Here is a 17,158-nt window from a genome sequence, read left to right on the forward strand (position 1 = left end):
GCAGAGCAAACTGACAGCTTCTCTTCTTCTCCCCACACGAGACCTAGCGGGTATCAAATGAAATTATGCAGGAGCAGGTTTTCAGTGCGAACCAAAAAAAGGACCTTTTTTGGCAGGTTGTAGTAAACCCAGAGACACAGGCACAGCCGCAGGGGTAGGGGGACAGCAGCCCAGCTGGGTTCAACAAGGAGCCAGACCAGCCACCACAGGGTGGTGCCGAACAAGACTGTTGAGATGCAAACTCTTGTCTTGTGCAGCCCCTAATCTGTCAGGAACCATGAGTTTGTGCCAGAGGAAGGAAAGCTATGAATACGCCCTCTTAAATTCCCCTTAATATGCGATTTAGTCCACGCTAGAGAGGGTCCTGTGTCTAGACGGGGCTTTGGGTTGACCCAGCATGGTCAGACACGTGCTCTGCTGAAGCAACAGCTCTGAATAAATAGGGAAAATTTAGGCATCATCCCCAATGATCCCACCCCCGGTACGCTGCAAAGCATCACCCCAAACCCAGTGCCTGGGGGAGCTGGGGTGAGCACAGCTCTCCCCTGGGGCTGCTCCCTCTCAGCACAGACGGGACGCAGGAATTGAAGCAGCCAAGGGAAGATGGACAAAAGCCCGTAAGGCAGCTCCATGTCTTTCTGGGGCAGAGGGTTCCCTGCCCCAGAGAACGTCCCCTCAGGACAGGGTGCCACAGCAGCACCGCAGCGTCCATCGCTTCAACAGAAGAGAAAGGAGCTTTTCTGGTGAGTGGGTCAGGCCTTGCAATATGGAGAGCGTTTCTGTCCTGTCACGAATACCTGAGGAGAGTGGTTACCCAGACCCCGAGGCACAGCTCTATACTTAGCAACTCCTAATACATGGGGTAGCAGACCAGCATCTGCAATTTCTAAGCACCTCCACTGCTTTAAGGAGCAGAAAACCTACATTACCACTAAGGCCATTAAAAACCCTGATTAGAGGGTGTCTTTCAGCACCAGATCACAGACATTAAAAGGGGTCTATAAAGGCTACCAGGGAACACATCCATTTCTAAAGAGGAAGAGCAGTGGGTAGCCCTTAAACCATTTCCCAGCACAGGTTTTAAGGAGAAAATGTGGTTTAACCACCCTGTTTCACTGGCATGATACAGCCCATTTATGAAAGAGCTTCCTAGAGAAGCCACAGCTTTGGGACTCACCTGTAGCCTAACGAGTCCATGGGGACAGGGCCCATGCCCAAGTTTTCAGTGTAGTTTCGTGACTTTGTTGCATAGTTATGTGAATCTACATTCCAAGCAAAGCTGTTCTGCACTCGCTGAGTGGCCTCGGCCTCGATCTGCTCTTTTGGTTTCATCACGCTGTGGTGATGGATGTGGTGGTAGACATGTTTATGGTGGTATAAGTTAGCTGCATCCAGTTTCATTCCTGATTTTGTTGCATGCTTGCCATGTCCTGGAGGAATTGTTCCTAGTGTCCCTGACAGCTTTCCTAAGTGGCCGCTTTCTGGGGACCGTGGCTTAGGAGAGTGGCGGCCAGGTCCTGGAGACTGGCAGCCTGGTGTTTTCATCACACGCTGGACATGTTCATCGAGGATGCTTTCTGGGTTTTCTTCATGAGCATCTCTCATCTGCATCCCAGCGCAGCCCATCTCAGAGTAACGAGGAGCAAAATGATGAAAGGCTTGGGCGGAAGGCATCTTGTGGCTAATGACTGAGGGACCAGAAGAGATATCTGCATCCTCACCTTCTTCTTCCTGCAAGAAACACAAGGACAATCAGAGAATGACAGCAGGGTGGCACGAGGGGTCTCCAGTCCCACCTCCCGCCCGCAGCCAACACTTGAGGCGGTCAGGCCTGGCTTTGTCCTGCCAGATCTTGCAAGCCTTCAAGAGGGAGATGCACCAGCCCTCTGGAGACCTGTCCCAGATTGTGCCACCCTCCTGCAGAACATTTCCTGATGCTCCACCCAAGCCTGTGCAGTGTTGCTGACACCAAGCAGAGCTGCTCAGGTCCCTGTACCTGCTTTTTGAGCCACCATTAGCAAGGGTCTCCACATGTTACCTGAAGAGACTGAGGCAACCTCTGACAGGGAGCCCAAACATCACAACCAGGGTTTACAGATGCAGCTTTCTGACGAGCATAACAATTCAAACGGATGTATGAGCAGGCAGAACCTTACCAAAAAGCTCATCAAGTCCCTTGAAGGTGGTTCTGTAACAACCAGCAGCGGAAATACAACTTACCGCATTGTACCTGTGACTTCCTACGAGCCCTTGGTAAGGCACCACTTCAAAGCCCATCAGACAAAGCCCGAAGTTACAGGATACGTGGCAAAATCGTTCTTGAGTCAGGCGAGACCAGGGGGGTTCTCACCCGAATGACTATTTCACAAGGCAAAGCCAACAGTGGGTTTGTAACAGAAGGGGGCAAGTGAAGGTCGACAGCTGCATGAATGGTTTTGAAAATCAAACATCAGTTTCTCCTGGGCATGCTAAGGCTGGAGGGAAGCATTTCACACAGATAAAGAAACGAGTTGGAACTAACTGCTTGTTCTTGTAGTTCACAACGGTCCAGGACACGCTGTTAGCAGCTCTTAAGTCCTTGCCAGGAAGAATAAAACTCCTCCATGCTGACAGCCACAGTTTTGATGCTGACAAACTATTTTACACTCCAACATAAACTCAAATATTTATGAAGTTTCTCTATTGGAAATCAGGATTCCTATTCTTTTTAATTACACAAGCAGGATTCCAGTGAGTCTTTTAATCCCGCTCTCTTTTCCTCCTTTGGCACAGTACAGAAATGAGTTGCAGCATAGGGTATCTCTGCCCGCCCAGACAAATGCATCTGCTCGAAAACACTGACTCCCGTCAGCTTTGCCTGTCAGATGTCATCATCCATCACTTGCTAACCAGCTTCAAAGTCTCCGCTGCCAACCACACAGCAAGAAAGCAAATAACAGACTTCCTCCCAGTGTCGCACTGGGGGATTCAAACTTGAGCCAGGGACAATGCCAGGCTTTGGAAGTGCCAAAGGCGTGGGCGCCACAAGCCTGAGGGGCGACATGATGCCCATATCTGGAGGGGATGCATCACTTTCTAACTAAATGGCTTTGAAGAAGTTCAGAGGCACCTTCAGTCTGTCACGCTGCAGCCTGCCAACCACTGTCCCTGGGCACCTCACTCGGGGAGAAGAGGAAGCATGTGCTGACTAAATCCCCGCCACTGGGGTAAGCGTTTATTTCAGTTTATGAAAGCCCGAAGACGCACCCAGCACTTGGGAGGCTTTTAGGGCTGGTACCTACTTTCTAGAAAACTCTTAGGTTTAAACACTAACTAAAGTGCAGGACAAGATCTGACCCCGGCACAGATCCCTGAGGAACAGCAGCGCGTCCTTGTGCTCAGAGTCCAGAGCTCCGGCTCTGCTGTCACACTGGAGCGGGGTGGCACGGCACTGGAAACCCAGGGTGGTCCAGCCAGATGGGTGCCTGGGATCTGGGAAATCCTCTGGCTGCCCAGAACCCTATTTTCCAAAAACTGGGACACGGAACTTTGCTTTGCTCTGAGACTGAGACCAGGGTGGACTGCGGGAAGGAGATGGGTGCATCGACTCACTCTTGGTTTGCATCGGCTCAGCTCATCTGTGTCACTGCACAGGAGATCTGGACCCCAGTCAGAAGCAAGCGCTGCTGGGGCAGGGGGTGTGCATGCAGCCTCAGGACAACTGGCTAATCTCTCCCCCAGGTGCTGCTCTCAGCCTCACACTGGGTAGGAAAGACCCAAGAGTAGAAGATAATGGCTGCTAATGAAGAAATTTGGGTGCCTAACTCAAGCTGTCCTCTCTCCTTGAGCAGGGCAGAGGCCAAAGGTTTGAGTCAAGGCTACAGATACCAATTCTGCTAAATCTGTTCACTGTTCTTAGTCTGCAGTGGGAAAAACAACAAAGGGCATGAGGTCGGGGCAGCCCAAGCTGGGACTGTAAGGCGGTAGTTTGGACACGGCAGAGCTGCCCGGTGCTCCTTGCCCGGTTACCTGACCGCAGCCCCAGCCCAGCAACGCAGCCGCAGCCGCCGCTCTCACCGACCCTGCCTGCGCCAGCCCGCTGCCCAGCCTGCCCCCGAGCACCCTCGCCCTGCCCGCGCTGCGGAAAGGGGAGACAAGACAACATGAGGACCAAGGAGGCACATGCAAAAAGGAACGCACGGGGCGGGGGAGCCGCCTCCTCCAGGGACTCAGCTCTCCCCGACACAGGGCTGGTGGGAGCTCCAGAGCCGCGTTTCGGCATCTCGCTGCGGTGAGCCAGGCAGCCCCGGGTGCCATAACCACTAGATGGTGCTTGGTTGACATAATACTGTCAGAAAGCTCTTCCATCCGGGAGCAGCAGCAAGAGAGATGCAGGTTTCAACTTTGCTGACTGTCTGCTGAGCTATTTTTGCTCTGCAGCAAGCTCGGGGGTGCCCTTCCCTTTGAATTTGGAGGCTGAAATCTGCACTGATGAGCTATGGGCAAGTGATATCTTGCTGCAAACCTCCTCCTCTGCCTTCTCCCAGTCCCACCCATTAGGCTGCTACTGGTCAGTAGGGCGGAACAGCTCACCTAACCACGAGCACATTTTCAATCATCGTGCAAATGAATCCCCTCTTTATTTAGGCAATGTTTTATATTCAAACAGTGAGAATCTCAGCACTGGCTTTGCTTCTCCTGGCTCATTTTCAATTTGCTCAGTTCAGACAAAGACAGAGCGACCTGTATGATACAATACTGATTTGTACAATACAATCCTGCAGCCTCCATACATGAGGCTGTAGTGGCTCATAAAGTAATACAGGAACATGCGTATCCTCTAATCCTTTCCTGTGTTTAATCAGAAAAATTAATGAATTCAGAGTTATTTTTTCAAAAAATCTTACAGTTTTTCCAGTAAAAGCCGTTTGGCTCTAAATCAGATGCCTCTTCTCGACGTCACTGCATGATGTGGCTTTGAAAGGGAAGCTGCAGACTGCTCAGCATGGGGGAGAAAAAACCTTGTTTTTTCTAGCTTTTGCAAAATATTCCCAGCTTCTCTGCTAAGCTGATAACTACCCAGTGTGAATAACGCTCGTGGCTTTCCCTGTGCTGCTGTTCAGTGAGCCATGCAGACCTGGTAAGAGGTTACCCTGTAGTCCTGGTGCTCAGGTCATAGACAAAATCCCTGTGATCTATCAGGATGCAAGCTCTCCTCTTGCTGATACCAGCAGCTCCTGCACCTTAAGCGCTGACCTAAAAAAGCTACAATTGCTTATTCTGAGTTTTTCCTGAATGGCTAATGCCAGATGCCAGCCAGTCAATGAAATACATTCTGGAGACAGCAAAGAGGTTTAATATATAGCATTAGTGGGAGTCCTGGGCTTAAAAATAGATTAAGTCACACAAAAATGTGTTTAAAGAGACTTCAATTTATTCTCTGGCACACAGGTATTTGCTGATTTTACGGTATTGCTACTGGCAGATTCTTCAAGGAGGCAGAGGGCTGGGATAATGTAGTCTAGTACAGGTGGAGGCTGCCATGGGAGGAGGAGGAGGATGAAGAGTGCTCTAGGACTGTGTTAGCAGACAATGCTGCTGGTTAAATCAGCTATGTCTAGAGAGCAATAGGTACCAGAGAGAAAAATGGACCAGTTCCAGAAGAATAGGAATCTAATCACAAAATAGCACCTCATGGCCTTTTCTGGCTGGATGCTGGATGCAGATGTGAAGGCAGCTACCTGGACAACACCTGGAGCTGGAGGGAAGCTTAGAGATCCCTCTGCCTTCTGCACTTCTCCATATTTGAAATATGCATATAATTAAAAGCAAATACTACAACCTACAGCTCTTTTTTGTGTTTAAAAGATAAACATTTAAACATATTGATGAATATTTTAAAATACTCTAATGGGGCTGAAGGCTCTGCCCTGGAGCCCCAACGGCTCAGCTTCTCCCACAGCACAGAGCTGAGATGGGCACCCACGCCTCTGTTTTCGGGAAGAGCTGGGAGTTCCTGTGCACAGAGCCCTTGCCTCAGGGCCGTGGGAGCTATTAACTGCAGACACCCGTGATTTCTTCACACAGGGCTGCAGTTACACTGATATGGGTGATGCTCAGTAACATTGTGATGTCCTCTAAAAGCTCTCCCATACCCCAGCACAAGATGCACAGGTAGCTGGGAGGTGCAGTATCACAGAAGATACTGTGTCAATACTGTGGAATAGGATGCTCCACACAGGCAATACTAGATGACCAATAGTGAATTCTCTTCCGTTTGGAGCCTGTTGCGGAGCTAAAGGCCTTGCACGCTTCCCATGGTTCATCTACCAAGTCCCTGAGCTCTGCCAGGCCCCGGCAGTGCCAGGAGCCCTGTTTCCCCAGTCACCCACGTGGAGTCACTGTGTTTCTCTGCCCAGGAGAGCGGTTTTGGATGCTACACCTGAGCAGTTCTAAATCTTCTAGGGATGTGCTAGGCACTGACGGGCAGAGCCCTTTTGGCTGTGCTAGGAACAGCCTGATGGCAGACACAAACACCTCCAAGCAAAACATCACCTACCATCTGGGTACCATTTCTGGGAGAAACAGGGATCACACAAACCCCATAGGGGAAGGCAAACCCCTGTCACATAGTCCCCATGCTCGCACAGAAGGAATTGCTCACAAAGTCAGGAGAGCTAGGGTGCTGGAGAAGATGATGGAGGGCATCCACAGCCCCTAACTGGTGGCAAAAGAGGGCACTGCTGTGCCATAGCTGGTACCTTATGGCAGTGAGGGAGTGCTGGAGCTCACAGAGCCCTGCATGGAAGGGGGAACAGCACCATGGAAGCTCCTGGGGCAATGGGAGCCTACAGAATCCCCCATGCAAGCGAAGACCATGGCTGTTGGAGCAGGGAAGTGGTCACCCTGGTTGCTTCCACAGCAGCTGAAAGCTCCCTGTGGTGCAGGGTACACACACAGCCCCCCAGGCTGGTAGAGGAGGCAAGGAGGCTACTAACCGCTCGAACGCGTTTAAGGCGCTCCTCTAGTTTCTCCTCTGCTTCACGTTCCTTTTGTACTTCCTCCAAACGATTGATCAGTTCTGCAGCAAACTTCTCTGGTTCAACGTGGATATCCTTTGGCATTCGGTACGTACGCTGCAGGAAAAAACACACCAGGGGTTAGCAAAAGATGCACCAAAAAAATCACACGTTTCTTTTGGAGGCTTTGCTAACTGAAAATGCCACTCGTTCTGGTGTGGAGTTGAGGGAGGACAGGCCAGCTGGACGCTGAGCAACCACCACAAGCTCCCCAGCCAGCATTTGCTCTGCATACTAAGGGAAAGGCTTTCTGGAGCCACAATGCAACAAGCTCTTTCGGCATCAAACTCCTCTTTGGGATGGATGTCCTAGCTTTTCTTCCCATGTACACATGGTCTGCAGGAATAGCCGGGTCTCAAAGGGTGGGAAAGGGACCGAGAGACAAACCTCTCAAAAAATCATGCTTATAGTAGTGATATTTTCACTTGGATAGAAAGGAAGACCTCTTATGTATATTTCTTCAGCTTACCCCAAATAGATCATTGTGAGCCAGGAAATCTGCAAATCTTGCCCATAGCCACAAAGAAGAGTGGAAATCCTGTCAACTCATAGAACAGTTTGGGCTGGAAGGGAAATTCAAAGCTCCCCCAGTGCCACCCCTGCCATGAGCAGGGACATCTTCACCAGCTCAGGTTGCTCAGAGCCCCGTCCAGCCTGGCCTGGGACGTCTCCAGGGATGGTTCATCCACCACCTCTCTGGGCAACCTCCAAGACATTTTACTTCCCTCAACCTTCTGCTACAACCCAGCCCAGCCACAAAAGGCCACGATTCCCACAAACCATCATCTCTTCCTAGAGGATCCTGCAGGATGGTGTCTCAGCCCTTCAGAGCTGTGCAACCATCCCCTGCTTGCTTTATCAGCAATCTTACAAGCGCAGAGATACCATTTTTCTGCTTGCTTTGGGTGAACAAATGAATATCTATGAAAGTTCAAGGGCATTCCTTCCTTCCTTGTGCTGAGTTACTTTGTCCCTAAATTCCTGAGCTCTGGGATAAGAGGAGTGTGTAGTGAAGTATGAAGTTATCAGCTGCTGTATTTTTCTCCTCATTTTTATCCCCTCTGCATTATTTTATTAAAATACTAGAAAAACCAAAATGACAAGGCAGAGATAAAAATTTAATTTGGAGGAAAAAATATATGGAAAATTCAACAGTATAAAAACCTGCATTGAGATATTTCAATACTAACATAAGAGAAATATACACTCTGTCAGACCAGAGATAAAATTAAATGTGAAGACATGAGATAATTCATCGTAAAAGAACAAATACAGCACCAGAGGCAGCCATCGAGCTCGAAATCTTTAAAGGAGGATAAGAGACCACCTGAATTTAACCCAGATCAGCCAAAAGATCAGTGCAGAAGACTAAAATAATGCTTTGCCTCAAAACCTGACAGAAGTATGCAAATCATTTTAGTTTTCCACTCTGCCAGCTGCTGAGTGGAGGGCAGAGGAAGAAAAACGGAGACAGTAAGTATCCTCCTGATGGCACCCAGAAGCTGAAGGTATCTTTTATGACACCCAGGTTTGGTTGCTGAGGTCTCAGCTAAAGCACCGCTTGCTTTGTTCACCAAGAGCAAGACCCCATCCCAGTGCTTGTTGCCACCGCCCCGTCTTCCACACCGCACGGTGCTGGGCTGCAGCATCCCTGGGGACACCATGAGACTTTGTGGGCAAGAGGACCGTCTGCTCTAGCACCTGCTTTCCATGACAGCAGAGGGACCCAACGCTGTCCCAGGCAGGACTGACCCACCCGAGCTGCGAACAGCCCCGAACAACCATCCCCTTCACCCAGGGGTGCAGCTGATGGAGAGGAAGCAGCCTGGGATGACAAAGCCTTTGTTGCCACCAGGACCTCCAGCCCTGCAAATCAACGGCCTGTATTAAAAAAAAAAAGAAATTATCAAGAAAAATGACATTTAGTCTTGAGATATTGGCATAATGGATGAAGTCACGTGTGTTGTCCCAGCACACGGACCTTGTGTTGCCCAGAAATGATCCCTAGATGTGCTCCATCATGCGGGAAGATGTGGCAGAGCTGGTCCCTCCTCTCTTACTCCCTGAGGAGCTTCCAGGATCCAAGCAATGATTCCCCATTCCCCTTGCATAGCCTGGGGGAGCACTTCTGGCTAGGGCGTCTGCTTTCATCAGAAACCCCAAACCCATGACCAGAACCAGCCATTCCCAAGGAGGGAAATCCCTGTCTCACCTGACAAGTCGCAACCCGTCAGGTGATGTGCTCGCTCCCTCCTGCCACTTCAGATGTGCCAACTCTCTCTGCAGTTGTTTACACGACAGCAGCACCAAGCCCTGCTCCATTAGAAACTTAATGAGCCTAATGAGAGGCAGCTTGGCGCTCAGCAGTTACAGTCACAGGTCTCCCCGTTGCAGTTTACATAGAAAAGCAGAACTGGAAAGAATTTCCCTTTATTTTCATGACCTTTGATGCAATGCAGCATCCCAAACCAAAGGCTCTCCCAAGCCCGTGACAGCAGTGGATGCAAAGGCTGAAGTTTGCTAACCTGTGTGTTCGAGTCCTGGCACAGCAAGGTGGTTCCCTCCAAGCCCAGCAATGCTCAAGGACCACAGCTCTGTCTCTAACGAGGAGCTGAAGACACTGCTGTATCCAGGGAGTTGGGAGTTGCCTGGATTTTGCTACATCAGGCATATGCTGGACTTGGATTTGGATGGATTTCACCTTCCCTGAGAAACTGAGGTTTGAGGATGAAGCCGCACATCAGAACACACTGTCACCCTAAATGTGCAGCTTTACTATGACCTATATGTGAAAAGGCAGAAAGGGAAGAATCTCACTGTGGCTTGGGGGTTCCTCTTGGGAAGAATAAATCCCAATTGCTCTGAGATGAAACAGCAAGTTTTCCAATGTCATCATTGGGTAGAGGTCTCTAACCAGCCCCAGGGATCCCGGCGTTGGGCTGAACAGATCCGACTGGGCCAAAGAATTCCATGTTGGTAAATCTCCCTCACCTACAGGAGGTTTGATGCCTCCATGACGCTTGAGTGGCTGATGTTAGACCACAAGTCATCCTTGGAGATGAACTGAAGGTGGCAGGCTAGAGGACCCAAGAGAAAGAACTTCTGAACCTCACTTTTCCCAGGTTAATAATGCATTCCACTGTGACATACATTATAAAAGGATAAATGGTGCTTCCATACTAGAAACACGCGTGGCAGAGCTCATGGATAGCTGGATTTCAGTATTGACTCCCGCAGCATTCAGGTATTAGCGAGGAGTCCCGCTGCTGCAGGGCATTAGAGGAAAAAAGCATGAAATGTCTGATGGGGATTCTGAGCAGGTTCCCAGCTCGCAGGAGCAGAAAGCTCATTTCGCTGTAGTTCTCCAGGCGGCGTGAGGCCAGGGCTCCTCCTGTACACTCCTTACTTGTGCAGCACTGCAGGGCGCTCACTCAAAACCTTCCGTTCCACTCAAGAACACTATGGAAGCCACCTCTGCACAGAGGACATTCTGCTGGGGCAGTTCAGCAATCAGCCTGACCCACTCTGCTGCTGCTTCTACTCGTTTTCTTCTCACGTGGGAATAGCGTAAAGACCTGCAGCTTCCTTGATTGTGGGGCAGGACAGGAGAGCTCCCACCCACTGACCAAGCTACAGCAAGAACATCCCAAAATGGCTTCTTAATGCAGTTAAACAGGCAAACAAAAAAAGGAATCCCAAGTTGTAATGCTTGAGGTTGGATTTTTCTAAATTTGCTGGGAAAAAGGAGCATCTCCCATCCTCTCCTGGGAACAGATGAATGCAATAGCACAGGTACAGCCCTGCGTTCTCTGGGCTTTCACTCTTCCTTTGGGACCCTGCTTGCTCCTTTTCTCTTTGGTGTTCCAAGGCTCTGCTTGAATCCAAGAAGAAAACCGCATGAAAAGCAACATTCACATGCTGTGTAACGGGATCCTGCCGGAGGCACAAAATGAAGGTCTCGTTGCTTGCTAGAGACCTTCACCCACCACAGCATTCCTGGGCAGAGCGCCATCTCACAAACGCCGCTTTTCCAAACTGAGTTTGTGAGCGTGGAACACGCAGCCGTCCACGCAGCAGGATGGGCTGCAGAGCATCCTACACAACCCGCACACGCCTTCGGTATCCAGCAGCAGCACGGCTGTTGAAACCAGCGGGCAGTCTCCTCTGAATGTATAATCACTACAGTTCATAGCTTCTGGACCTAACTACAAGTGCTGCTATTAAAACCAATATAAGCTCTTTCAGAATTTTGCGTAATAGCCGCATAACTCATTTGTAAGAGAACGGTAAGGTCTCCAAAGTCCTTCTGAAACGACTTTTCGGAAGTAGGAGGAAAACATGCCATGCATTCTGCAAGCGCTATCAGTGTGGACTCTGGCTACTCTGGTGAGATACGAGTCCATAAAGACCTTCACCAAAGCTGCAATTTAGTCATTGCTGCATGTTTAAAATCACACTAACCACCAGGGCTGGGCGACTGAAGGAGATGGCTTTAGCCACGGGCTGCGAGGTAGCCAAACCCCCGGCTTCGGAAAGCAACATTTGCATGGCTCCTTGCTAATTGGGGAAGTTTAATTCAATAAGCGTGCAGTTAGAGGTGATTTTAAAAGACTAGCTTTATAACATTTCACGCCGGTGTTGTCAAAACATATTGTCTAATTACCTTCTCCTTTCTTGGCTGATTGATAAGCGAGGGCAGAGCAGAGCCTCTCTGAAGTCGATGCCAATTCTGTGTCAGTAATTGGCTGGCAGGAGGTGCCAGAATGTCTGAACCAAACTTTTATTCCCTGGAGAAAGACTAGAACTAACTCGACTTCTCAGTCCTCCACTCCCATATAAATATGCGTCGAGATGCCTTTTTCCCTGGGACTTAAAATTACAGCGCAGAACCTAATGGGAACAGCGGATGTTTCACAGAAAAATCCTTGTGAAGCTCCTGTGTGTAATTTAGGAGGAATATGTAATTCTAAAAGACCATGTAGATAAGTAGGATAATATAAAAATTTATAAGCAGCAGGTGGCCAATTTAAACCTTGTTTTTTTCCCCCCTCTTTTTTAACTGGTTTCCGAAAAGGTCGATAAAATTTAATGCTAAGTAAAACTAATTAGCCTGCAAGGAACTGCTGCTGGAATGACACTTATTCAGTTCAACAAAAGAAATGTTTGGCAGATGGAAGTTCATTAAAGCAGAGCTCACTATACATATTTAATGCTCCATACTCTGAGTTTATAACCTGCAGTTCGTCGAGGCATTGCCAGTGCACACAATCAACAGAAAGCCACTATTATTTTTATCCAAAAGGTAAAGCCACTGACAAGCTTTGAAGCTGGAGAATATTCACTCGGTAGTTCCCACTGTTGGGGAACAGCAACAACAACAACAAAAAATAAAGGCCAAGCTTTCAAACTTCAACTCTAACAAAGCCATGCTTACAGTAAAAATGGCATCAAGCGAAATAAAAAGGCACCCAGCCAGCCTTTTCAACAGCGACCACACTGTGAAAGCAACTGTGTGAAAAGAGAGGTGACTGAGCAAGGATGGCTAGTGAGCGTCCGCGGCCAGGGCTTTTATTGTCAACCCAGTGATCAAAGCATAGGAGACCCTCTTAAATCTAAGGAAAATAATCTAATTTAAAAGGCAAAACAAAGAGTGATTTTTTTTTTTTTAAATCAGATTAAAACAAGGGTGTATTTCTGCTGGCATTGTGCTGCTTTGAGCAGGCAGGATGAGAACAGCTGTGTCAAGTTTGAAGGCACTTCTGGAGAAAGCAGATGGAGGTTCTTTTTCTCCTTATTTGATTTGTGCTGGAGTCCAGCTGTCCAAAGGGGAAAGAAGTACCTTTATTCCCTGCTAGATATTAAATGTCACCTGTAACTTGTCACAGAAAGAAAATAATAATAAGCAGCGCTGCAGCTGGTGCTGCAGAGCCCTAGTAGGTATGATCATCCTCCAAAGCTGTTTGCTTACCTGGAGCAACCGGGGAGACAATCTCAGACAAATGAAACACTTATGCCTGCACCTTCTTTGCTCTCCTGCCTTATACCCCCAGGCAGACTCTGCTGAGTCCTTGAGAACAGGTTACAGCTCCCTTTGGCTGCCCAGTGCAGAAATACCGCTCGGGACAGTTGCATTTCTCCCCAGCCAACCTTGGCTGAGAGCTACATCAGCCTTCACGTCCAACGGCCTCCTACACCTTCCACAAACACCTCCAGCTCACCTGAGGGCACATACCCTTCTTGCAGGTAGATTCCAGCCAGCGCTTCCATTCTCATCCAGGAGAAACAACTGGTTACTGACCGAACAGTTAAGAAAAACTATGCGTTTTGGGCAGCCCTGGATGATGGGTTTGGCAGAAGGCTACCAAGATCTTTCTTAGCATGGTCTATTTCCATCTTAAAACATCCCCAAATGAATACAGCACTAAGAGGGGGGTTAAAACTTGAGCAAGCAGAGCAACTATAGGCTAGAGATCTCATGTATTTTGCATGTTTACCTCTGGGGAAGGAGACAGTGCTACTTACCGGAATGTGAGGTAGTGGCACGCGTCCGTTTGCTTTGGCACTTTCTTGCATCTCTCGGCGATGCTGCTTTCGGAGTCTGTACGGTGGGATCCCATCTCTGCCAGAATAAAACAACAACATGCGCTGCTTTAGTCCTCTGATACATTACATTCATTTAAGCCTTGTCACCATGGAATGGCAGGTAGGGAACCTCTTTACATTTGAGAAAGGCTTTGCACACCCAGGGCGAACACAGCAGAGCAGGACAAATCCCTGCGGGGAACGATGCTTGCCCAGGTCCCTGAACCAGCAACACTCTGGTACTGGGTGCTGGGGGTGACTGAGACGGCATTCGCTGGGAGCAGAGCAAACCAGGGCTCCTGCAACCACTGCCCAAGGCAGAGGGCAGGGAGAAGGACTCGGACCATATCCTGGTACCTTTTATATTGGGTTGCTTTTTATAAGAGAACTGGTAATGTACACAGTAAACCACAGGGCAGGTGAGGAGGGGGAGGAGGAGGAGTGGGAGCTCAGTGAACATCTACACCGAGGGGAACTCGGTCATGGAACAAGGCATCTATTTTTAAGAGAGCACGACAACTTCTCAAATGGCTTATCAAAGTGAAGAGGTAGGCTCTGCTGCTCTTAAGACAATCTCTAGCTCAGTCAGAAGTTCTGCCATGAGCTGGGGTACGGCGCAGACTTGCTCTGCCAGCCTGCACACAGCCCTGCTGCAAATATGGGTGCACGTGGGTCCCAAAAATGGGTATCAGAGGGTCAGAGCCAGCAGACTTGGCTAAGCACTGCAAACCATCACTGGCTGAGCATAACTTCGGGTGAAGAAAGGGACCACATTTTTGTTCTCACTATTGCGACCACCCTGCTTACACCCTGGGATGAGGAGACTGTGAGTGAGCTGGAGCTCGGTTACAAGATAAGGACATGGGCCCGTGTCCTGGTGACACTGTGTTTCTTGGAGAAAAATCAATGAATGCAAAAACAAATGCCAGCCTGGAGCTTGGCAATTTGGAGTCTTCCCTTTTTATTTTACACGTTTCCCTTTATCAGTAAAAGTAACTGCCTGGGGAAGCTGTGCAATGGCACAGAAATGAAGGGGGGTTTTGGTTTGACCATGTACCAAATAACTTCCCTGCACACACGTCTCCTTCCAACCCCACACCACTCTGAGTGGTGCGAATGAGCCCGCCCCAGCACATCGCACAGCAACAAGATGTTTGCACAAGCCAAATGTACTTAGCACCTATCCCTCTCCCCATCCGCCAAGCACAGCTGCTTCTCAAGAACATAAGCCAAACAGTTTAACCAGCAGAGTTTTCAAGTCAAGATGCCATTTGGCAAGGGAAACACAATTTACTGCAGTGTTTTCCCCGCAAAGCTCCTGAGTTACAAGCCCCAGCCTGTGCAAGGAGGTCACCACCAGCTCTCCGTACCCGGTGCCTCCCTGGAAACGCGGGCGCAGGCAAGAGTCGCCACCAAATTACATCAGGCAAACGCAATTTCATGCAGTAACCCAGGCATTCAAAATTAAACACCATTAAAATAAAATAAAACCTATGATTAATGACAAGTGCTTTTTAGTAGGAAGACAAATGAGAGAAAAGAAAATTAGCCAGGCTAATTACAGCTCTGGCTGGTGGCTGCAGGTAATGCGGGAGCTGGAGCATCACCTGGCTGTGCCCGGCAGGGACACCTCGGATGGGCCATTCCCATGGCTTTCATTAGGTGGCTTCATTTTCCCTAATGACGAACCTCCATTTGAAAAATAACTTAAGAGTCACGAGGGTCAAAGAGTTTTATCGCAACATGCTGCGGCTTTTTCCAGACTGGATGGCAATGAAACAACTGGCAATTTTTACAGAAAAAATAAACCTTGGGGATTACCACGGCCATTGCTGGTCAGCATCAATAGACAACATTTCAGCTTAACCACCGCACAAAACCCGGGTGCCAGAACACAACTCGCACGCTAAAGCCGCAGAGCCATTTGCGGGAAAAGCGGCATTATATTAGAAGGTGCAATTTTTCCTTCTCTTTTTTTTTAATTCTCCCCAGCAGCAGTCCCAGCGGAAAGAGCGACTTTTGTTCCCAGCACAGTAGCGAAAGGCTGATAATGGCCTCTAATCTATCCGGCTTCAAACACATGTTCAGCCCTGCTGTGCTGCCTTTGATGTCATTTTAACTAGATTCCCCAATGCCACCTCTGAACTTGGAACATTCCTTCGTTCAATGTACTGTGCCAACTCAACCAGAGGAAGCAAATTCAAAGATAAGCACTTTAATTTTATCCCAACAAAACCTTATTCAATAGATGGGGGGAAAGCAAGGAAAACCAATACCGTACTTTTGTTTTCCTTTTGTCAGGTAGCTTGCTTTGAGATATTTTCAATAGATAGAGAAATAATATATATATATATATATATATATATATATTAAAAAAAAAAAAAAAATCAAAACTTTTTTACAGCACATCTACTTTTAAAATAAAACTTTCCTAAACTGTTTTTCCTTGTTTCATTACGTGATTTTCCCTAGTACCAGAAAGCTCTGTGCTAAAATGCAACGCGGGGGGAGCAAGAGGATTTCTATCATTTACTTAATGAGAATGCAATTGGTTTGCTATGGGGGAGAGGTGGGGGCTTCCATACCAAACCAAACAGACCCGCAAGGGCCTCTAGCGAGCAGGGAGGCTTTGCTGTGGCTCTGCAGTTGGACTCTTCAAACAAGGGCTGTCTTTGCTCCTCCGTAAACAGCCTCCAAACCCAACCATTAAGCCTAAGCAGTTAAAAATCATCATTGAGGATTTTTTAAATTAAAAGTTGTTAAACTTGTTTAAATTAGGGACATGGTTTAGTCGCAGAGTTAGGTTATGGTTAGACTCCATGATCTTGAGGGTCTCTTCCAACCTAAATGATTCTATGAAATACAGCAGAACTCAAGGTCATTCTGGATCACTGCCTGTAGGAAAGACGAGAAATAAATCCACAGTGAAGCTGATGTTTTCTACCAATTACTCTTATCAAAGCACCACCGTCACCAAGAGACCTTTCTCACATAGAGAAGACGGGAAAATGGCCAGGCATTTTGGCCTAAGGTCAGGCATCTGAGGAAAAATATTTAATCTGCGAGGTTTTTTAAGCACTGTCCTAAACCTCTTTGCTCTGGGGAATGACCATCCTTACTGCCGGGCAGGTTCAGCTGGAGCTGCGGAAGAACAGGGATCCCTCCAGCCAAGCCTGAAGAAAAAGCTCATCTCCCAACCAAGATAAACCAGGACACATGATAAGACCCAGAGGAAGGAGTACTGTTGTTTAGTTGGACCACAACACTGGGCTAAAGAGGAGACATTACCTCTTGTTCACCCACCTAAGCTCTTGACGGACCTAGAGCATTTCTGTGTCTGAACTGGAATATCACATGGCGATTTGATGCATTTCAGCTCCCGCATGTTGCCTTCCTACCTAGATTTACCTGAATTTTCCTCCATGGTCTCTGCTGTGACAAACCCCCAACCAGAGACTGTCTCCTCCCCTTGGGGAAGATGCTCTTTGTATGTGGGGGGTTGTCTGGGAGGGCAGGAG

At 48.5% G+C, this 17,158-nt stretch overlaps 1 protein-coding gene across 3 annotated transcripts in view; it reads right to left on the reverse strand.

The window, feature by feature from the left end:
- Positions 1–17,158, reverse strand: part of AXIN1 (axin 1) — an 83,218-nt gene that overhangs the window by 9,708 nt on the left and 56,352 nt on the right. For all 3 annotated transcript variants that reach the window (XM_065030710.1, XM_065030711.1, XM_065030709.1), the window contains 3 exons: positions 13,581–13,677; positions 6,978–7,115; positions 1,178–1,731 (listed from right to left, as the gene is read on the reverse strand). In XM_065030710.1, the coding sequence (XP_064886782.1) occupies positions 1,178–1,731; positions 6,978–7,115; positions 13,581–13,677 (789 nt within the window). The remainder of the gene's footprint in view (positions 1–1,177; positions 1,732–6,977; positions 7,116–13,580; positions 13,678–17,158) is intronic.

This window comes from Columba livia, chromosome 15 (genome assembly GCF_036013475.1).
Source record: "Columba livia isolate bColLiv1 breed racing homer chromosome 15, bColLiv1.pat.W.v2, whole genome shotgun sequence".
NCBI lineage: Eukaryota > Metazoa > Chordata > Aves > Columbiformes > Columbidae > Columba > Columba livia.